Source organism: Abrus precatorius, unplaced genomic scaffold (assembly GCF_003935025.1).
Source record: "Abrus precatorius isolate BTA unplaced genomic scaffold, Abrus_2018 Scaffold7, whole genome shotgun sequence".
Classification (NCBI taxonomy): Eukaryota; Viridiplantae; Streptophyta; class Magnoliopsida; order Fabales; family Fabaceae; genus Abrus; species Abrus precatorius.
The window spans coordinates 35,074,779-35,098,666 of NW_020874417.1; the positions used below are offsets into that span (position 1 = coordinate 35,074,779).

At 28.6% G+C, this 23,888-nt stretch overlaps 2 protein-coding genes and 2 pseudogenes across 2 annotated transcripts; 3 read left to right on the forward strand and 1 right to left on the reverse strand.

The window, feature by feature from the left end:
* The first annotated feature begins 2,151 nt into the window (after positions 1 to 2,151).
* LOC113871883 lies at positions 2,152 to 4,969 on the forward strand. The gene is made up of 3 exons (XM_027508976.1): positions 2,152 to 2,318; positions 2,589 to 3,014; positions 3,934 to 4,969. The coding sequence occupies exons 1-3, from the start codon at positions 2,152 to 2,154 to the stop codon at positions 4,967 to 4,969; spliced, it is 1,629 nt and encodes a 542-aa protein (XP_027364777.1).
* Positions 4,970 to 5,386: 417 nt separating this feature from the next.
* On the reverse strand, positions 5,387 to 6,411 carry LOC113871884 (annotated as a pseudogene).
* Positions 6,412 to 10,234: 3,823 nt separating this feature from the next.
* LOC113871885 lies at positions 10,235 to 13,704 on the forward strand (annotated as a pseudogene).
* Positions 13,705 to 18,489: 4,785 nt separating this feature from the next.
* On the forward strand, positions 18,490 to 23,276 carry LOC113871886. The gene is made up of 3 exons (XM_027508977.1): positions 18,490 to 18,656; positions 19,272 to 19,697; positions 22,274 to 23,276. Exons 1-3 carry the CDS (start codon positions 18,490 to 18,492, stop codon positions 23,274 to 23,276), a joined length of 1,596 nt encoding a protein of 531 aa, XP_027364778.1.
* The last annotated feature ends 612 nt before the right edge of the window (positions 23,277 to 23,888 follow it).

A 23,888-nucleotide genomic window follows, 5' to 3' on the forward strand; every position in this document is an offset into this window, starting at 1 on the left:
ATAACGTCAAATTAACTCTCAGCCTCAGAAATTCTTCATGAAGTATCTTAACCTTGAAGAGCTAGCCAAATACATGTGAAAGAAAAATTTGTCAACGCATGGAAATAATTGCAAAATACATATGAAAGAAATAATTGCAAAATACACGTGAAAGGAAAATTTGTCAACGCATGAAAATAATGCTAATGAGGCGGCTAATGAATAAATTTCCTGGTGCATGCATCATGCACGCTAGCTGTCTTTTCGAGCAACTTTTTTAACTTTGTATATAATTAGATTATTTTTTAGTCTTTGTTAAGGAATACGGACTTTTTTACATAAATAAAATTAAAAAAACTATTATTTCTTAAATATTTTTTTAAAAAAATTACATAAATGTTCTTAAAGTATCTATAACAGAAGTCGATTTAAATAGTTTTTTATTTTATTTTTAAAATTTTTTTACATAAAAATCTATTTAAATTGATTTCTATTTTATTTTTAAATATAAAAATTAATTTAATTCAAATTTCATTTTGATTTCAAATTTTGTTTACACATGAGTCAATTTAAATTAACTTTCACTCACACATGAATATGTCTTAGAAAGAAGTCGATTATAATTAACTTTGTAATACATAATTAAAGTTGATTAGAAAAGAGTCTATTATAAATAAATAAAAATTTGTCATTTGATGATAAATTTTTTTTGAAATTAAGTGTAAAATTAGAGTGAGATGATAACATTCATTAACAATGGCTTTGCAACTCTGTTATTAAATCTTACAACAAATTTTAATACAATTACACAATGTGTTGCACACAATATGCATGATATGCTGAAGGGATGTCACTCATTCCTTGTAACTTCTAGAGCTAATTTGATTGATAGGGATTGGGCTGGAGCTTAACAAGAGTAAGACAGGAAAGAGTAAGCTACCAATTAAAAGAGAAGACTGGTGATAGTTAATCGGGGGAGAGAGCAGCTCATGCGTTAGAAAAAGGAAAAAGATAGTAAAAGCTCAAGGGATTTATCACAAAGACAAGTGCTCTAGCTGAAGCTATCAATTAAAAGAAAAGACCGGCTAGTGATATTTAACCAGAGAGGGAGCAGCTTATTCATCAGAATAAAGAAAAAGATAGTAAAAGCTCAAAGATTCATCACGAAAGCAAGTGCTCCAGCAAAAAATATACTTTATTGTGGTTGTCGAAGATATTTTTTTGTTCGAACTCCCTCTTTTTTTTTCTTTTAAAGAATGGAATTCGACTTTAAAGAATGGAACAAGTAACAATAATAGCAGTAATAGATACTATTGATGACATAAAAAGAACAATTAATCCAATTATTTTTTTTAAATTGAATTAACTGTTCTTGTATTAAACACAATAAAGGCTCTTTCTTGGCTTAATTATAAGGATAGACCTTTCCTCTTAAATAAAATATGCAGAAAAAAAAAACTGTGGAACCCTAATTTAGATTAAAAGGGAAGACCGGATAGTGGTAGTTAATTGAGGGAGGAAGCATCTCATCCGTCGGATGGGATCCCTCTACTTCACATTTTTAGCTTATCTGTTTCCAAAGTGGCTTTGTCCACTTCAACATTCTTTGCTCCCAGCTGGGTATCTCCAAGGACTTACCTCTAAAAGCTACAAGAAATGAGTAACATTTTTTTATTATATCATGCATATTGTGTGTAGCACATTGTGCATTGTATCAAAATTTGTTGTAAGGTTTAAAAAAAGAAGTGTAAAACAATTGCTAATGAATGTTATCATCTCACTCTAATTTTTACACTTAATTTTAAAAATTTTTCATCATCAAATGATAATTTTTTATTTATTTTTAGGACATTTATGTAATTTTTTTTTAGGATATGTAGGGAATAATAATTTTTTTTAATTTTATTTGTGTAAAAAAGCCAGGAATATGATTTGGAGTTTAAAAATAGAGAACGTTATTGATTTGGATAATTTTTAAGTCTTTCTAACTACTAACGTCATTGAGCTTTTCATTTAACACGAGTCAATTTGGTATCTGATTTTTCAAATTTTATTTTAATCACTCAATCATACCTATATATGCATACTCTCGGGGTTCTTCATCCATGTATCTGCTGGAGATAATTACTCTTATTTGCATATAGCCATTATATTTCTTCGTGGTTAAGAAACATGTCATTCCCAGTTGATTCACCTTGGAGAGGGTGTGCTGCTAACTTTCCACAGCCTATAAACGCTGATGACGAACGTAGAGCTAAGTCTTTGATGGAAACTGTTAACCGCTACAGTTGCTACGAAGTTAGACCACCTTTGGTAGCCGTGCCAGAAATCCATTACAGGCATGAAACTGTTCGCCTTATTTTACTAATTAAGTTTGACTTGTTTTGAAATGGTAAATGGATCCGTAGAACTGATTCAAGATTTTTCTAAAATATAGATACACAATCAAAAACTTTTAAACCATAAAAATTCATTAAAAACTTAATACAACGAATAAAAGCTTATATAATAATTAAACCTAAACTAAATTACGAGAATTTGTTATTATATTCTTATATTATTATTATCCACCTATCTTAAATTTTCTGGATCCATTATCACTCATACAGGAGCAGTGACAGAGAGGAGGATGTGACCCGCCACGTGTTCCGTTGGGCCAGGGAACCTTACCAGCAGATATTTGAGAATGGGTTCCGAGCAAGGCCCCAAGAAGGGGTTCCTGATAGCACTTACTACAATGTGGAGGACTACGTTCACAATGGTGGCAGGCCAGCCCAAGAAGGGAGAACCCAAAGGCATGCCTTCGTTGGCACAACTCTTGACAGTAGCTATCGCCCACCACTGGACCCGAATGAGCAGGAGGCTAGGGTTTATAGGTATGAGATCTATGCTCCTGGGGGCATTTGGATAGCTGCGACAATTGGTGAAAAATATCAATTTCCTGGTCAAGATGAAATTTCCTTTGTTGCTGGCATTGCACGCCAATACATTCGCTCTGCTCAGTTATTTATAGGCACGCGTGACGCTGCAACCGGGTTAGTATCATCATCCATATTCTCCATCGTTCAAGTATGTTGAGGAATTTTAGAAGCTCGTCTTCAATTCTCCTATAAATATAAATATCTCCCCCATTTTAATTTTAGTGTCTTTTAATTTAAGAGTTTATTTAATTTTATTTGTCACTTTATATTTTTTATGATATATTAATTAGTTTTTTCATATTTATCTTTATATGAATTTTCTCATATACTAATAATATATTGCACAATTTTCTAGTTAAAGAGGAGCTATTTTTGTCAATACCAATTATTTTCTTATGTATATTTGTATACTTTTAATGATTTCTTAGTCCAAATATCAAAATCTTAAAAGACGCTTAAACTTAGATGGACGAATCATCAAATTTACTATTAAGTACATTGTGGCCAGCTTTTAGAATTCCATTACATCGATTATGCACATTTGTTTGGTGCTCAATTTAATTGTAAGAATACGGAGTATAACATTACTCTAATTAATGAATAATTCTAAATTTTTATACTAAATATTGCTACAATTCTCTTTATATACCAAAAAAATAAGTATTATACATTTTTTTTTAAGATTTTAAGACATTGATTACCTTTGCCTTTTTTCTTTTGTCCCATTATTTTAGTTTTAAAAGAATTTATGAAAGGATACATGTGTGTGCGTGTGAACTCTGAAAAATTGAAGTTCCACATCCATTGAAAATTGGCTAAGTGAATACTTACTGTATAAGATGGGAGAGTTAGAGATCCACTGTTTTAAGATTTTGAGTCATGATGTGGTATCCAACCCAATTATTTGCTTTTCTCACTTAGTACGGTCATCTCAGCTGGGCTTCCCCGACCCAACAAAGCATCCTATATATGTTATGATTACTTTCAGTGAGTATATATTATTTATTTTCATTGATCGTCTTTTACCGTGCAGGCATCGAAGATGGAGAAGAGCGGACAACAGAATAATAATAAATGGGTATTTTAACCCACAATCACATCCATCCAGATTGCTCAACATCCAAAGGCCAGTATTTGATTATAGGGATGAAGATGGTAATCGCAGCAGGCCCTTGACCATTGTAATCTTCAGACCACAAACTCAAGCATTGTTAGAATTAGATGAGCAAAGAGAGAAAAGACAAGTCTTAGGCTATGACGATCCTATGAATTGGTATGCGGATAAGGTAGCAAATGATCAGGGCTATATAAATGCTGCATTCCGTTCATCTAGGAAAAATGAAGCATACATATTCATGAGAAATGAGTATGCATTGTTGAATTATGCTCCTGGAACAACGGATGACAAGATTGTAAATGGGCCGCTTCTAATTTGTGATGGGTATCCGTCTCTTACTGCCACAGCATTTGGTGAATATGGAATAGATTGTGCTTTCAACACTGACGGGAACCAAGCCGTCATCTTCTCTAGCAACCTTTGTGCCTTAATAGACTATGCTCCAGGAACTACTGATGACAAAAAACTCTCTGGTCCCATGACAATTGCCGCCATGTTTCCCTTCTTCAAGGATACAGTGTTTGAGAATGGCATAGATGCTGCCTTCAGGTCATCTAGGAGCTATGAAGCTTACTTATTCAAAGGAGACCAATATGCTCTTATAAACTATAATACAAAGAATCTCATTGCAATCCGGAAAATCACTGAAGGGTTCTATAGTTTGAGAGGCACGATATTTGCAAGTGGAATTCAAGCTGCTTTCGCTTCTCACAGGACTGATGAAGCTTACATTTTCAAAGGAACACAATATGCACTTATCAATTTTGCTCCAGGAACTACTAATGACTACATCATTGGTGGTGTGCAGCCAATGCTTCCCAATTGGCCTTCTCTTCGTAGCATATTGCCTCGCAATAATCGTGGGCTTGATGACCATGATCATCACCGCAATCCAGTCGTGGGCTTGATGACCAGCAATCCAGGTGCTGATCATGGTCACGACGAAATCTGAGAACAATGTTATTTGTACATCAAAAGTGGATATAAAAAGTGGACACCATAGTGAGAGATACAATATATTCTATGAAAGAAATTAAAAAGAATTAAGGTCTGTGTATCTCTCTCAGTGACATCCACTATTAATGTCTATTTTTGGTATACAGATATTACATTGCTCCTTTTTATATATATCAATCTCCTATACCATGTATGATGGTATGATCAGAATAAAGTCGTGTGTTGTTGTTTTCTCAGTACGTCTGATGCCGTGTGTTTGCGTCTTTAAGAAATAAGAGTAACGTACCTAGCATGGTTGTGTGCTCCAACTTTGTTTTCTTCTTTCCCATTTGTTGGTCTTTACTAATCCCCAACCTTATCTTTACTAAGAAAAAAGCCTTCGTTCTAGCTCTCTTTATTCAAACTCATCTGCTAGAAGTTGAAAAATAAAATAAAATAAAACACATCTAAATCTCCTTAGAATTCACTGCTAATAAGGAATGATAAACAGTCAAAACAAAACAACTGAAGGCCAAAGACAAGGTTCACACAAACTTCTAGTAGGTATAGCCCTTGACAAACATTCCCTTCTTCGCCTCTTCACTTTCACCCTCGGCAGAGTATCTTCCAAGTTGAGCCAAGGAGTTTGCTTTAGCGCGGACCAAAAGAGCCTTCCAAGCAGCTTCCACATTCTCAGGGCGTCCTTGCCAAGTCTTAAGCACGGTGTTCTGCAGAGCTGGTGCATATGAGAAAGAAACATGCCATGGATTGGGACTTTGGTTCATTGCATTGGGATTTAGTGTTGCTTCTACTTCGGATTGTACACCTGACAAAAACTGAGAATAAAAACAGAACATTGTGAACAGCTTAATTTAAGGGATCCAAATTTCAACTTCTAACTCAACTCAAGTGCAATCTTAAATGAAAAATAATTGAAATTAGCATCATCACGATGAACATGCATCCATTCAGATTAAGAAAACAATTGAGATGATAGCATATATACAAAAGGTGGTGTATATATCTTTTAAGGATTCTGAGTTCATGTAGTCCTGAAAATGTTGCACAGGAAATCTGATAATCACAACAATTTATATGAAGAGGACAGAAAAAGTGTGGCAACTGATTCGTGGGACAGCAGCAGGGACTCTTCTTCTACGCATGGTTAGAGTATATTTGGCAATGGTTTCGGGAGAAGCCTTCTCCTTGTGTTCAGCTCCAGGCGTAACCATGCTAGGTTTGAGCAAAATTCCCTAGAAAATGACATTGTTTTCGGTAGAAGAAGACATCTGCGACCTTCTCAGCTACTTCCAGTGTCCTCTCAATTGGGTGGTCTCCATCAAGAAGAATTTCAGGCTCTACAATTGGAACAAGACCGTTGTCCTGCAACACAAATGGAGCCAGGGATGAGTGCAGTGTGAGGGAAAGAAAACTTTGCTTCAGATAAACAGTAGACATGGATTTTATGTAAAACTTGTTAATTTTTTGTTGTTATATCAGTACTAGTGTAAATAATAGTAGCTATTGTTTATTTCTATATTTTTGTAATTTTTTCAAAAATATTATATTTCTGTATTTTTTTTAATTTCATATTTAAAAAAACTCCTTTTTATGTTATGATTTTTTTAAGTTGAAGTCACTAATCTTTATCCTTTATAAGTTTTAATCAAAGATTAAAATTTTAAATTTTATTTTTATTATTTAAAAATACATTAAATTTCTTATTTTTTTAAAACTAACAAAAATTATAAAATTTATTTAAAAAAACATGTCAAAGATGTTTACCAGTACTTTAACAAAAAATGTAAAAATAATTAAATTGAGAATTTTTTATTTAAAAATATTAAATATTTTTAAATAAAAATAATGTAACATATATGTATATAAAAAATTTATTTTTATAAATATGTCACAGAATAAAACCTGCTTCACAACATCTTATCTTGCAATAAAAATTTATGATTTTTTAAAGTTTGCGAGAAAGATATTTTTATCGTCATCAACATAATAGTATGTATTTATTCTTATTGATTTAATTGAAGAAAGAAAATCTTTTTTAAGGTTTAAAAGTTATTATACTTTCGTGCAAGAAAAAGAACTACGCTTTTTTTAAGAAAAAATTTTTGAAGATCAATGTCATTGACATATCTTTTGAACTAAAACTAAAGAAGATCTTAAGTTTTAAGGAATATTTTTTGACACATTTTCATGAAAACTAAGAGAAGCCTCAATTTTTTTGAAAACAAGTCACCTTATTTAGTTAAGATAGGGTCACATGTCGAGAAATTTTGAAGGATCTAAAAAAGAGTCTTATTTTTTGTCAAAAAGGAAATCACATTTTGAGAAGCTTTAGAAATTTTGATTCCAAGGTCAAAAACATCTAGAATCAATAGAGAAAGAAAGCTCCAAACAGATCTAATTAAAAATTTGTTGAAACAGAAATTAACAAGAGAATCATTTTAAGTCTAAAAAGAAAATCATAGATTTTCTTTAAAATTTATTGAAAAAGAAATTGACAAGAGAATTATTTTAAGTTTAAGAAGACAGAGTAAAACTTAAAAGATGAAAAAACATATTGAAAGAACAATAAGGCTTGAAACAACTATAAAAGCAGCAGTTACTAACGGTTATCACCAATTGAAGGTTAGAGACACGAATAACCAATTTAGGCAACAACGATTATGGAGAAGGCACGATCACGAGTGGTTATGAATAATGGCAACGGCGGTTAAAGACAACTACGTGCAAAAGATAGTTATCAAGAGGCCCACAAAAGAAAAACAGTTTAGATGCATCTGCCTATAAAGAATACAAAATTTAACATTATAAAAGGCTTTTTGGCACCAGATACTAGTACTTAAAATTTTTTACACAATAAAATTCTGCATTGAGCCAGACACAAGCTACGAGGAGATTCACAATTGTTATTGTTCACTGCTAGAGTTGTACGTCTACATTGAGTAGAACATCAACTATTAGAAAATTCACAATTTTTATTGTTCATTGCGAGAGTTGTGTGTCTACATTCCTACAATTTACTTCTTACAATTTAATTCATTTTTAATTTGCTTTTTGTTTTGTAATCCTTTTACATTCAATTTAATATTGGTTTCATTGTTCTACTACGATTTTTGTCAATTTTATACTTTACGATGTTGATTCAGTCATTCCAATTACAAGATACTTAAAATAATATAAAGATAACTTAAAATTTAGTCCCAAATTGTTCTTAAATTTATATATTTACCAATTATAATTTTCACTCTAAATACGATTATAAAATAGTAAATTGATTTAAAAGTTTTTGAATAAATAATTTTTTAATTAATAAAATGTTTGAAATTTTTATTAGAATAAATTATAATTCTAATAATTTTTATTTGTTTTATAAATCTTTAATGTACTTGTTAAAAAAAACTATTTTTTTCTTATTTTTATAAGTTATTAATTAAATTAATGTTATAAATTATCATTCGAATGATTGCTGAATTACATGTTTTTCCAAATATACTTTAACTTTTAAAGTTATAAAATTTGTTTATTGAAATTCTAACCATGTTTTTGTTAACATGTATAAGAATTTAATAAAAAATATTTGAATAATTTAAAATTTTACTTAATTACTAAATTATCAATGCAGTAACTGAGTTATTAAAAAATAATAATATAGTTCATTTATTTAACAAAAGACTTAATTAAAATGATTTACAAATTCATGAATTTAATTATAATCTTTAAAATATTGAAAATTGTAAAAAATATTTAAAAGCATACGGCGACCAATAATAAATTTATCTTTTTGAAATTTTCAATATAACCTTTTAAGACTATTCTTTTAATTACTTTCTTAATTAATAAATATTTTTAATTAATAAAGTAATTTTCATTTCAGATTTAATTCTCTTCTTATTAATGTGGTAATAGTAATTAATTGATAATTTTTGAAGCGATCAGATTCATCTTATTTAAGAGAATTTTTAATGTGTTTGATTTTCTTTTACATTCTTAGATCTTAAAAGAATCAAAACAAAAATATACTACAAATCCTGTATTATTGTTATTATTTTTAAATTTTTGCTCAATTTTATATTTTCTTAAATTATTTTTACAAAATTGCAGCTCAATCCAGTGATTGGTAAATTTTTTAAAAACTGCTAAAAATTCATATCCTAATTTGTGGATGAAACTCAGTTTTAAAATAGATAGCAATTAAAAAATAACCAAGTCTAACAAATTTATAATACACAGCAATAAAAAGAAGTCATAAGTTTTTAATATTTATTAATCAAACTATTAAAATATTAAATAAATAAATAAATATTAAGAAAATATTTTAGGATAATTTTTTTAATAACAATAATTATTATTTAATATAGTTTTATTATTTTTATTTATCTAAATAAATATGAGATTTTCTTTAAATTTTTCTTATTTTAACTTATATTTTCTATATATTTTATTTTACATTTTCACGTAATGTTGATGTAATTAAATAAATTATATATTTTATGTAAATAATGTTGTGACATTTTGTGAAAAAAATGAATTCAAAATCTCAATTTTAAAATCATATTTCTCAAAGTGTATAATAAAAAATAATTATACAAATACAAGTAATATGTTAATTTTACTAATAAAATTGTGTGTGTATATATATATATATATATATATAATTTAGATTGAATTGGATTAATTTAAAAATAGATTTTGGATTTAATTTAATAAAAACTTCAAAATTTGTAATTTTAATTAATTGTTTATTTTTTTGTAATTTATATTAGATTAGATGGATTCATTTACAGCCCTAAAAACATGAATAAAATTTTGAGGTACAGGTAATAAAGTTGTATTTTTTTTATGGCAGTAATAAAGTTGCACTTAGAGTAGAATTGACGTACAATTTATTACAAATGTGACATATCATATATCAGTAAATCTTTAAAACTTACATCATCTTAATGAATTTAAAATCGAATCCCTTATTTCGATAAGAAAAAATAAAACTAGTTAGGTAAAGTTATAATTATTTTTTTATATTAAGAATTAAATGACCATATAAACCCTTTTAGATTCCCTGTAAATAATTTGGAATGGGATGATAATTTTCCTTTTCCATAAGAATGACATGAATTGAAACAACACTGAACCACATATCACCCTGTTCTTCAAACTTTGTTCAAAACTCTCACGAGTCATAACAATCCATCTCCTTTCACTATTTTTTTTTTTTTCTTTTTCCTTTGTTTTAGCAGAACCCACTTCTGCAAAACAAACAAACAGCATGTCCCAGAACGGTTCCTTGGAGCGCAGTGCCCAACAGCAACCTCGACCCTCGAATGGCGATTTTGTTGGGGATGGTTCCAACAGGCTCCTTGCAAGCCCCAAACGGGACCATAAGCCCGAAAACTATGAAGACCTTCAATTGGAGTTCAGTCATCTTATGTTCAGTTGTCTTGAGCATTATATGCCACCTCACTTGCTCAACCTCTCTCGTGATGTTAAGGTTAACTACTTAAGGAACATTCTTCAGCGCTATTTGCCTGAGAGTGAACGCATTCGGGTGGGTCGTATCAAAATTTGGTTCTTAATTGTTGACTTCACTTTGATCTTAATTATCTTTAAAATTGTCATGCCCAGATGGATGTTAGAGTTTGGTAGCCTTGCCTTTTTTCATTATTTGCATAAAAATTTAATTTTGATGTTGCCCTTGATCAGCGAGCCTCGTTTGTTTGTGGTAGTTTTTTTCTGCCCTGCATTGTTGCTTGAAATGGGGAGATTCTGCGTGAATTGTGGGAAAATTTTGGTCTTTTTTTCTGTTTGGAAATTGATAAAAGTTTGTGTTCTTTTTGGTTTCATATCCCTTGACAGAAAACAATTTGGATGCTTTTATTCTTTTGACTTCTGGGTGGTTGCGTATAGTGACAATGGTGATGTCTGTTTAACCCGTCGGTTTCTTATCAAAGACATGGTTCCAAATCATGTATGTTATCAGTTGTCTTCTTTGTTCTAAGAGTTATGCTTCGTGTCTATTCTGAAAATAATACATCTGCTGTGCATGTTAATGGATACAGTATGTTAAATTATTTAATGATTGCAAAATTTACTAAAGTGAGACGTGTAGCTTTCATTAAATTGCTAGAGTACTTTGTTATTCCCTGAAGTAGAAAAGTAAGATTGAGAGAATATATACTGCTTTCTGTTTAATGAGTCAAGGAAAAGAAAACGTATTTGTTTAATTAATGAGAAGTCAGTTACTGAAATAATTTAACACATCACAAACTATTATTACTAAAACATAATAATAATATATTTATCAATTGGTCTTATATAAATTTAATAAACATTATCATAATTGATATTAATAATTTAAATATATATTCTAAATAATTGATTAAAGCTATTCTACAACTAAACAGAATATTAACATTAATAAAAAAAATATTGATATAACATTTATGGAAGCTGAATATTCTCAAGCCTCTTGTTCTGGACGGTATGGATTTGTGTCTGTAATTGTTATAGGAAACATAATTTTCGTCATGTTGGTATCACTTAGGTGCCTTTCCTAGAGCAATCTCTGAAATTCTATCTCACTTTTTGAACTTCCTTCCTTAAGTGTCTCGCAAACTGCCAAGAAATATGTCAGGTTTAAGAGTCAATTTGTTACTCTAGCATGTGTGAAAAGGACATTCTTCAGAAGTGCCAAATTGAGCCATGGCACTAATCATTTGTTTTCTGGAAGCTAAATAAAAACCACTGATTTGATCACTCCAAGATATAAATCTTATCCTAGAATGGAGTTAATTATGAATAATGGGTTGTAACTTGAAGTATAAAAAACCTCGATCCTCTGAATAAAAATAAAATAGCAGATTAATATGTTTGCAAGTACTTTTCACATTGTATGTTATTTAGTTTCCGGTAATTCAAAAATTACCTGTTAGCCAAAAAAGATGATATATAGCATGGATGCTGAGAAATTTTTCACACCATCATTTCTCAGAGCAATTAAAGAAAATACCGAAGCAAGTTTTGGAAGCATAATGGCCGAACCATCTAGCGGAATTTATACGTTTGAAATGCTTCAACTACAGTTTGTGAATTGTTGGTATCTGAGGTATCACATTTCTTTCCTTTCCTTTTCCTTTTCATGCATATATAATTTTTTCCATTCTATGTTAGTGTTTTATGTTTTCTTATTAAATTCTGATTGTTTAGGTGGAGCATTTTGAAAGATGGGTCCACGAGATCAAATTCAGAATCATGCACCTAATACAATGAATCAATTTGGTGCTGTTCTTGATGATTTTGGCATGGAAACCATGCTTGACAGATTAATGAATGGTTTCATATCTCCTATATCTTGAGGTTTTTCTTTTCACTTTTCTTGATGAGAATAGAGGAGAAAATTAGGACTGAGATGAAGAAACTAATAAAATGATGTGCACTCACTTTTGCAATATGATTTTTTTTTCTTGTTTTGCAGTTTTCTTCCCCGAACATGGTGGATCCTCTCTGGACTCTCATCATGGTTTTGTTGTCAAATATGGAATCAATAGGGATGTGGATCTCGGTAGGTTTATCAAACTTAGGTTAAAAATTTTGTGGATTTCTATTGCCTGGAATCTGCAATAAATCTCTTGAACCTAAATGGAGCTTAATGTTTTAAGCATCTATTTATGGTTTTATATTAATTTAATTTAATCATTCTCTTTATGGTATATGCATTTAACTGTCATCTTGCAGATTTTGATTCTTTTATTTGACCAAAAACAAAAGGATAAGAAAATAAAAATGCATCAGATTTTTCTGATTGTCTGAAATATAGAGATATTGTTTTCAGTTTTTTTATATTTTTTAGCCTCAATGCCTTTTATCCCCCTTTAGTCGTTTAATTTCTGTGTAGTAGGATATCATTTCTTTCCCCTAAGGATGTGTTTGGGATGGATAGTTTTGGGGGTCAAAGGTTTGAAGGATAAAATTTTCATTAGAATTATATACTCTCTATAGAATGGAAGAAATAACATGATAATTTATCATGAAAATTTCAAACATCCCTTGTTTTAAGAAAAAAATGAAAACTTTAATGACCCATCCCTCCTTTTGCTCCCAAACCCTCGGTCTAAAATAACTGAAGTTCACTAGTCCAATGTCCATTGTGGAGACTTGGTTAATTCAAGTTCACTTTGTGAATCATACTTCGGTCATTTTGGCTTGTCTACTGTGAATTTGAATGTATATATTCTTTTACTTTTCAACAGAGAATTGTCCCTTGTTGCCATACTCATTAATCCATCACAAGTCATGATAATTAGATACTTCTCTTCATAGATTTAATTTCATACTAGATCTCTTTCCTTCTTTTATTGCTTATCTTTGATGCTTAGATATTTTGTCCAGAATACAATCTTCATATTATAGCTTTATTTTCTTTGCTGCCTGTCTTTCTGTTTACCTCTCCCAACCCATTAGCCTTATGTGCTTTTGTTGAAATGAAATCTAAAGAACAATATTTTTGCAGGCCTTCATGTAGATGACTCAGAAGTCTCCTTAAATATTTGCTTGGGAAAGCAATTTTCTGATGGAGAGCTGTTCTTCCGGGGTGTTCGATGCGATGACCATATAAATTCAGAAACCCAACCAGAGATGTGTTATGGGAAAATTGTATTTATGCTCAATGGTTTGTATTTAACTATTGATCTCCAGCATGAATTTGAATTCTATTTTAAAGTAGCAATGGCTGCCAGTTGATGAATGGTACCCTTTTGGTGTTCTGGATGGTTGTGGAGTCTCATATTTGCTCTTCCTAAAAACTGAAGAAGTTAAACTCCTTTTCCTTTTGTCATGTGTTTTGTTCTGAATTCTTAAGTGGGTTGTGGATGCATGATTGAGGCAATAATGCAATCCTAGGCTGATCTTGTCTTGACTGACTATTTCCCATGAACATTAATGGGCAAATACATTGTAAATTTTGAGTTGTACATCACATGTTATTCATACCAAAATTGAATAGTAGTAGTGAAAAGTTCACGAGTTTCACAACACATTTGCTTTTTAACATATATAACTGCAAGCATATCTTTGCAGGAGATCTTTGGTTATTCCCATGTTCCTGGACGTGCAATTTTGTAAATGTCTACTTTTTTAATGTGTGTTTTGGTCTCTTTAAAGACCTCTTAATCCAAGCGTTAAATCTTTAAAAGACAGATAAAATTGGACTAAGAGAGTAGTTAAATTATATTAATTATACTATATAGATACTCCCTCCCATTCTTTCATTTGACACTTTTCACTTCTGTACAAAATTTAAAAGAGATTCTCACTACAAATAGCAGACTGAGTGGCCAAAAAATAAATCTGAATAAATCCTCTATCTTCTTTATCAGACTACATATAATATTTCAACTTATCTACATAAAAGTATTTGCTTCCATCATTTTATATCTTTTATTATTATTATCCTATTTTTAAACTCCAAATTATATTCCTTAACAGAGACTAAAAAAATTATCCAAAGTTGCACGAAAAGACAGCTAGCGTGCACGATGCATTCACAAGGAAATGTATTAATTAGCCGCCTCATTAGCATTATTTCCATGCGGAGACAAATTTTTCTTTCACATGTATTTGGCTAGCTCTTCAAGGTTAAGATACTTTATGAAGAATTTCTGATAGGTATATCCCTCTGTATTGCCATTGGGGGTGGGTGGGCAAAAAAATGTGGATTTATTGACACAATCTATAACAATCACAAACTGGATTCAAATTAAAATAACCACATATCTTATCTACTTTTTTTTATTGTTTAGATATGTATTGGATTTTATTTAAAAAAATTAAATTAAATTTCTCAAAATCTGGTTTTGTTCTTTGCATGTAGACCTTTTATACTCTAATTCTTAAAATTGTAGGTTCTGATTTCTTCTATCTCTGTTCTTTATTAAGGGCTGTGCAAAAAATCTAGATTTACTACTCCAATTCATATCTAACATCTAAATTTTTAATAAAATTAGATATTTAAAATTACTTTATTTTTAATCCAGATTTATACTGAATTTAATTTGATAAATCTAGATTTTATTTATGAAAACCGGATAAAATATGTATCCCTTTCTCTTCTTTGTCAATCAATTATTAAAGTGAATGAAGATTAAGTCATTGTCCCACTCTCATCTTAATTATAACTCTGCGCATTATTTTTTAAATGATACACAATGACTCCGTCTTTTGCAACTCGATGAGTTTTATCATTTTCTAATTAAAAAAAAAATTATTAATAAAAAATTAAACTTTAGTTAGAAGTTTGAAAAATAAAAATAAAATATTATATTATAAAATTATTGTATTATTTTTTGTTAATTTAATAACAAGATTTAATAAATTAAAAAATAATTTATGTTGAAAATCACATAATAAAAAATTAATAAATAAGAATTTTATTATCAATATATATTATAAGAAATTATACGTTAATACTTTTATATATATATATATATATATATATATATATATATAATGGACAAAGAGAAAAAAATTAAAAAAATATAATTGATGGTGTCATAAAAAAATAAATACAAAATTAAAATTATAAATATTTTAAAAAAAATTTTAATGTATATTTTTAAACTATATTTTTTTTTATTATTATTATTATTATTATTATTATTATTATTATATTTAATATCACATTGAATGTTAACTCCTTTCTCAGTTATCTTATGTTGTTCGCATTTTATAGTCAGATCTTGAACTTTCAACGTTAATTTTTCTTAAAAAAGAAAACAAATAATATTGGCAATAAATGTGTTTGCGGGCTTGCGTCTTAAGAGTGGGGTTTATGGAAGAAAAAGAGGGAGTATATACTTCACAATTATGTTGATAAAACTAATTTGATTAAAATCAAATTTAAAAATTGATTTTAAATAAAATCCAAATTTTAAAATTAGTTTTAAACTGATTTTAGAAAAAATTAAATAGATTAATTTAAAAACTAATCTATATAATTATATTTAAAATAGATTTAAATTGATTTTGTGCCAATCCAGTCCAACACTCCTAATCCACTGCTAGAATCAGTCACATAAAGACTAATTAAATCACAATTTATAAAGTGAGAGATAAAAATAAAATTTAAAAAATCAGATATCAAATTAACTCACGCTAGCTAAATGGGAAGTTCAATTTAAATTAAAACTAACAGAAGGGACGTAACAAAGTATTGAAAATGCTACGTAGTTAGTGGGAATGAGATTAGTAATTTTAGGAGCCACTCCCTAACTACTTTGGCAAATTTCCTCCTTTTAAGTTGTATTGTAGTTCTTATATCAAAGTTTATAGACTGAGGAGCTTTGAGCATCTCAAGGTGATTTTTGCCACTCATCATATTTAAAGTAAAAATAAAATCTCATTTTTTAAAGAGAATTTTATTGTACTCCCATTACTTGTATTTGTGAAACATAGACTCCACTATCTTAGTTATTGCAAATTATTGTTATTTATAACAATCTATTGAAGAAAATGCAACTAACTCCCTAAAATTTAAAAATAAGCAGAATGCACAAGTTCTGAAGTCGTTCCACACATTTTAAAGAGAGAATATGCTAAGTATATTTTTCCCTAATTTATTTCATCAATAAGCTAAATCTGAATTCGACAGCAATAGCAATACAGAGGGATATCCCTAACTAGCCAAGTACGTGTGAAACAAAAAATTTTCTCTGCCATGGAAATAATTGCAAAATACGTGTGAAAGAAAATTTTGTCTCCGCTAATTAATACAATTCCTTGTGAATGCATCATGCAATTTTTTTAACTTTGTATATAATTGTATAATTTTTTAGTCTTTGTTAAGGAATATGATTTAGAGTTTAAAAATAGAGAAAGTTAATGATTTGAATAATTTTTTAGGAAGGTGTATTGGATTAGGATTTTAAAAGATTTTTTTAGTTAAAAAAGTTTTATAAATTTGAAAAGACTTTGCAGAATTTTCATGACTTTTAAGACTTTATATAATTTTACAAGATTATAAAATCAGAATTTTAATAAATTTTATAAAACTTTTAGGTCATGATTTTAATAAATTTTACATAATTTTGTGGACTTTAAAAAATTTTATATAAAGAATTTAATTTTTTTTATACATTTAAATTTAAAAAGAGTAAAAGATAAAAATAATAAAAAATAATTGACTTATAGAAATTAAAATAGAGTAAATTTAAAAATCAAAGATGTTATAAATTTTTTTGTGATTATTATAATATGTTAATTTATCAACTGCCTTAGGTAATATAATATTCTTGCTCATATTATGTCATATTATAATATTATATTATAACTTTGAGTGAGTATTATTTTATAACATATTTTAATTAAATATAATAAAATTTTATTATTAGATATTTTTATATTTAAATAATAATTTTTTAATTTAAAATAAAATAATTTGATAAATAATATAAATAAATTTTTATATTCTAAGTCTTAATGCAATATATAAAATATTTTTATTAGTAATAATATTAATATATACTAATTAATTTTAATTTTTAAAATAATTTTAACACTATCATAAACATTTTATACATTTATTTCACTTTTATCCATGTATCGCATGGGTTATATTTCACTTTTATTGACGCGCATTATAAAAAAAATTACTACTTAAAAATTGAAATTTCAAGTATTTTTTGTGTTATATATATATATGAGGAATAAACTCAATTAAATAGAACAAAATATAGCAATTTAATAACATTTTCATTTATATTTTCACCAAATAGAATAATGGAATGAGAATAATAGTATATTATTATATATAAGCAGTAGTATAGTATTATTAGTAATAAAAAAAAAAGAGACAAGAGCATAGAAAAAAAAGATAAAAAAACTCACTTAAAAATTCTTGAATCACTCAAAAAGTTATTTCAAATAATTTTCCAAACTTTGATAGGTTTGGATGAGATTGTTTTATGAATTTGGTATTTATAAATACTACTAAAAATCTTTTAAAATTTCTCTAATTCAACAATCTTTTAAAATCTTTATTTATTTTAATATTAATGAAGTTTAATAAATTCTTTAAAATTTTTTAAAAATCTAGACTAAATACCATTAAATTATTTTAAGTTACATAAAATTCTTAGTAAATACTAACAGACTTTTTTATTTAAAAAAATCTTTTAAAATCTTAAACTAATCTTTCTAACTAATAATATATATATATATATATATATATATATATATATATATATATTGAGGGATTAATATAAAATTTAAAAAATCAGATAGCAAATTCACTCGTGCTAAATGAAAAGCTTAGATTTAATTAAACCTAACCTAAGGAAAGTAACAGTGTGTTACAGGTGTGGTCCTCGTGCAAATGGTACATAGCATAATATTTGTTGTTTTTTTAAATATTTTTTATTTGTCAATTCAAACACTATATATATATCTCTCGGGGTTCTTCATCCATGTATCTGCCGGAGATAATTACTCTTATTTGCATATAGCCATTATATTTCTTGGTGGTTAAGAAACATGTCATTCCCAATTGATTCACTTTGGAGAGGGTGTGCTGCTAACTTTCCACAGCCTATAAACGGTGATGATGAACGTGCAGCTCAGTTTTTGATGGAAACTGTTTACTACTTCAGTTGCTACCAAGTTAGACCACCCTTGCTAGCCGTGCCAGATATCCAGTACAGGCATGAAACTGTTCGCTTTATTTTACTAATTAAGTTCATCGTTTTCTATTGCGGTTAAAACTCCCTACCAAAGATATCTACTGGGGTGTTGCTCTTTATAACCACATCGCATACTAATTGCGGCCAACTTTGGTTTTTTTTTTCGCATGATATTGCACTGCAATTTTAAGGTATATGTTGGATTCATGTTTTAAAAAAGATTTGATCAAGTGAGTCTTTACATGTAGTTTCATTAAATTTTTAATTAGATCTCTAAAATTTGAAAAATTTCAATTAAGTCCTTATATTTTAGAAAATTTTCAAATTGGCCTCAGGACTCCTTTATCGTTACCAAAAAAAATGAATTTAACGGAGTATTTCATATAATTCTTTAATTAATCAAGAATATTTTATTAAGTTTGACTTGTTTTGAAATGGCAAATGGATCCATAGAACCGATTGAAATTTTTTCTAAAATATAGATACACAATCAAAAACTTTTAAACCATAAAAATTCAATTAAAAACTTATATAATAATTAAACCTAAACTAAATTACGAGAATTTGTTATTGTATTCTTATATTATTTATTATCCACCTATCTTAAATTATCTGGATCCATTATCACTCCTACAGGGGCAGTGATAGAGAGGAGGATGTGACCCGCCACGTGTTCCGTTGGGCCAGGGAACCTTACCAGGACATATTTGAGAATGGGTTCCGGGCAAGGCCCCAAGAAGGGGTTCCCGACAGCACTTACTACAATGTGGAGAGCTACGTTCACGATGGTGGCAGGCCAGCCCAAGAAGGGAGAACCCAAAGGCATGCCTTCGTTGGCACAACTCTTAACAGTAATTATCGCCCACCGCTGGGCCCGGATGAGCAGGAGGCTAGGCTTTATAGGTATGAGATCTATGCTCCTGGGGGCATTTGGATAGCTGAGACACTTGGTGAACAATATCAATTTCCTGGTCAAGATGAAATTGCCTTTGTTGCTGGCATTGCACGCCAATACATTCGCTCTGCTCAGTTATTCATAGGCACGCGTGACGCTGCAACCGGGTTAGAATTTCATCCCACCCTATGTATCATCATCCATCTTCTTCAACGTCTATGTATGTTGAAGAATTTTAGAAGCTCGTCCTCAGTTCTCCTATAAATATAAATATCTCCCCCATTTAAATTTTAGTGTCTTTTAATTTAAGAGTTTATTTAATTTTGTTTGTCACTTTATATTTTTTAGGATATATTAATTAGTTTTTTCATATTTATCTTTATATAGATTTTCTCATATGCTAATAATATATTGCACAATTTCCTAGTTAAAGAAAAGCTATTTTGGTCAATACCAATTATTATTTTTTGTATATTTGTATACTTTTAATGACTTCTTAGTCCAAATATCAAAATCTTAAAAGACGCTCGAACTTAGATGAATAAATCATCAAATTTATTGTTAAGTACATTGTGGTCAGCCTTTAGAATTTTAATACATCGATTATGCACATTTGTTTGGTGGTCAATTCAATTGTAAGAATACGGAGTATAGTATAGAATAATTCTAAATTTTTATACTAAATATTCCTGCAATTCAATTTATATACCAAAAAAAAAGTATTATACATTTTTTTTAAGATTTTAAAACATTGATTACATTTGCCTTTTTTTTTCTTTTGTCGCATTATTTATTTTAATTTTAAAAGAATTTATGAAAAGATATAGTGTAAAAAAAAATAGTGCATAACGGATGTGGAACTACAATTTTTACTGTTCACACGCGCACACACGTGAACTATGAAAAATTATAATATGTGTGTGCGCGTGTGAACAGTGAAAATTGTAGTTCCACATCCGTTGAAAATTGGCTAAACGAATACTGTATAAGATGGGAGAGTTTGAGATTCAGTGTTTTAAGATTTTGAGTCAAGATGTGGTATCCAACCCACTTATTTGCTTTCCTCACTTAGTACGGTCATCTCAGCTGGCCTTCCCCGACACAACACTCATAGGATGGTAATCAGTTGGCTATAGGTAACTTACTATATTATTCATTTCTATATTTACGTTTTAAAAAAATATTTGTACTTAGTTTTATATTTATATAAGTATGAATATTAATTTACGTGTTCATATTTTACGTATCTATATATCTATTTTTTATTTATTATATGTACTTGTTTATGAAAAAAAATATTTATAAAAAAATATGTTTATTTAATTTTATATAAGTAATATAATAATACAAAAATTTAATAAGTAGTTATAGAAGGTGTATAAATATAAATAAAAAATAAATATTCAAAGATCACAAGTGTTAAATATATCTTAATACAATAATTTTTTAAACTAAAATTTTTAGAAATAATAAGCGAAATTAAACACGCAAGTTATTTATTAAAAATAATTTTATCTTGTATGAGATCCAATTGAACGACAACAACAGAGTGACAACGAGATAAATATGCATAATTAGTGATCTTTCATGTTGGATCGTGACCTCTTATATCAGTATTGACAACTAACTCTGATAAATAATATTTCATAATTGCTAAGTTTTAATGAGGCAGATATTGAAAATAAGAATAAAGTTAGGAAAAAAAAATTCAAATACTAAATGATAACAAAAAATAGATATATAAAATATTTTTTTAACTTTTGAAGTTGAAATTGTAAAAAAAAAATGAATTTAATTAAAATAATATATATATATATATATATATATATATATATTAATACAAGTATTTTTAAATCATGTATTATACGAAAGTATTTAGTTAAAAATACAAATTTTTGAAAAACTATTTTAATGAATTAAATATTTATAATATATATAAATTTTAAAAGAAACAATTTAAATAAAAGATAAGTGGTCATAATAAAATTTTATAATAAAGAAATATAAATGTATATAAAAAAGATATACTTTTTTATCCAAAGAAAAAATTAACAAATAAGAATTAATAATATATTTTTTTATATTTTATATCTTTTTAAAAACTTCTTTAGTAAATTAATAGGTAAAAATAATATTATTTAGATTCAATGCACATGTTGTATAAAAAATATTATTTTAAATTAAAATATAAAAATAAAATTTAAATATTATCAATAAATAATAAATTACAGTAATAGTGAATAATTGTAAAATTTATAAATAATTTACAATATATTTATTATTTATCATTCACTTTATAATTTAAATATCAATATGATTTTATTAATAAAAATATTTATCATATGTAAATAATATTTTAAAAAAATTTAATTTTATATCAATTGTGTAATAATTAAATTATATTAAACAATATAAAGTAGTAAATAAACTATTCTATTAAAAATATTAAAAAAATAAATTTTTTAGTTTATTTTATTATTAAATATATTTTTATATTAATTTTATATAACTTTACATAAATAGCATAATAATACAAAAATTTAATATATAATTATAAAATAAAGTTTATATATATAATTATACTCATCCGTATTCATATATAACTGATAAATATTCTACTTATTCATTGAATAAATTTTTCAGATGACCATCAATCCTTTACCCGTTATCATTCTTAATAAGTTATGACTACTTTGAGTGAGTATATATTATTTATTTTCATTGATCGTCTTTTACCGTGCAGGCATCCAAGATGGAGACGAGCAGACAATAGAATAATAATAAATGGGTATTTTAACCCACAAACACATCCATACAGATTGCTCAACATCCAAAGGCCAGTATTTGATTACAGGGATGAAGATGATCATCGCAGCAGGCCCTTAACCATTGTAATCTTCAGACCACAAGAATTGGATGAGCAAAGAGAGAAAAGAGAAGTCTTAGGCTCAGAGAATGATGACGCTGCTATGAATTGGTATGCTGATGAGGTAGCATATGCTAAGGGCTATATAAATGCTGCATTCCGTTCATCTAGGAAAAATGAAGCATACATATTCATGAGAAATGAGTATGTATTGTTGAATTATGCTCCTGGAACAACGGATGACAAGATTGTAAATGGGCCGCTTCTAATTTGTGATGGGTATCCGTCTCTTACTGCCACAGCATTTGGTGAATATGGAATAGATTGTGCTTTCAACACTGATGGGAACCAAGCCTTCATCTTCTCTAGCAACCTTTGTGCCTTAATAGACTATGCTCCAGGAACTACTGATGACAAAATACTCTCTGGTCCCATGACAATTGCCGCCATGTTTTCCTTCTTCAAGGATACAGTGTTTGAGAATGGCATAGATGCTGCCTTCAGGTCATCTAGGAGCTATGAAGCTTACTTATTCAAAGGAGACCAATATGCTCTTATAAACTATGATACCAAGAATCTCATTGCAATCCGGAAAATCACTGAAGGGTTCTATAGTTTGAGAGGCACGATATTTGCGAGTGGAATTCAAGCTGCTTTCGCTTCTCACAGGACTGATGAAGCTTACATTTTCAAAGGAACACAATATGCACTTATCAATTTTGCTCCAGGAACTACTGATGACTACATCATTGGTGGTGTGAAGCCAATACTTCCCAATTGGCCTTCTCTTCTTAGCATAATTCCTCGCGAAAATCGTGGGCTTGATGGTCATGATCATCACCTCAATCCAGGTGCTGATCATGGTCACGACGAACTCTGAGAACAATGTTATTTGTATATCAAAAGTGGATATAAAAAGTGGACACCATAGAGAGAGATACAATATATTCTAAGAAAGAAATTAAAAGGAATTAAGGTCTGTGTATCTCTTTCCGTGACATCCACTATTAATGTCTATTTTTGATATACAGATATTACATTGCTCCTTTTTATATATATATATATATATATATATATATATATATCAATCTCCTATACCATATATGATGGTATGATCAGAATAAAGTCGTGTGTTGTTGTTGTTTTCTCTTTTTATATATATCAATCTCCTATACCATGTATGATGGTATGTTCAGAATAAAGTCATGTGTGTTGTTGTTTTCTCAGTACGTCTGATGCCGTGTGTTTGCGTCTTTAAGAAATAAGATTAACGTACCTAGCATGGTTGTGTGTTCCAACTTTGTTTTTCTTCTTTCCCATTTGGTCTTTACTAATCCCCAACCTTATCTTTACTAAGAAAAAAGACTTGGTTCTAGCTCTCTTTATTCAAACCCATCTGCTAGAAGTTGAAAAAAATAAAATAAAACACATCTAAATCTCCTTAGAATTCACTGCTAATAAGGAATGATAAACAGTCAAAACAAAACAACTG

Excerpts from the sequence above, each read along its gene's own strand:
- LOC113871886 (XM_027508977.1), top strand. The coding sequence starts at position 18,490 with ATGTCATTCCCAATTGATTCACTTTGGAGAGGGTGTGCTGCTAACTTT. Across the intron at positions 18,657-19,271 it reads GTGCCAGATATCCAGTACAG|GGGCAGTGATAGAGAGGAGG; the intron begins GCATGAAACTGT and ends TCACTCCTACAG. Across the intron at positions 19,698-22,273 it reads ACGCGTGACGCTGCAACCGG|GCATCCAAGATGGAGACGAG; the intron begins GTTAGAATTTCA and ends TTTACCGTGCAG.
- LOC113871883 (XM_027508976.1), top strand. The coding sequence starts at position 2,152 with ATGTCATTCCCAGTTGATTCACCTTGGAGAGGGTGTGCTGCTAACTTT. Across the intron at positions 2,319-2,588 it reads GTGCCAGAAATCCATTACAG|GAGCAGTGACAGAGAGGAGG; the intron begins GCATGAAACTGT and ends TCACTCATACAG. Across the intron at positions 3,015-3,933 it reads ACGCGTGACGCTGCAACCGG|GCATCGAAGATGGAGAAGAG; the intron begins GTTAGTATCATC and ends TTTACCGTGCAG.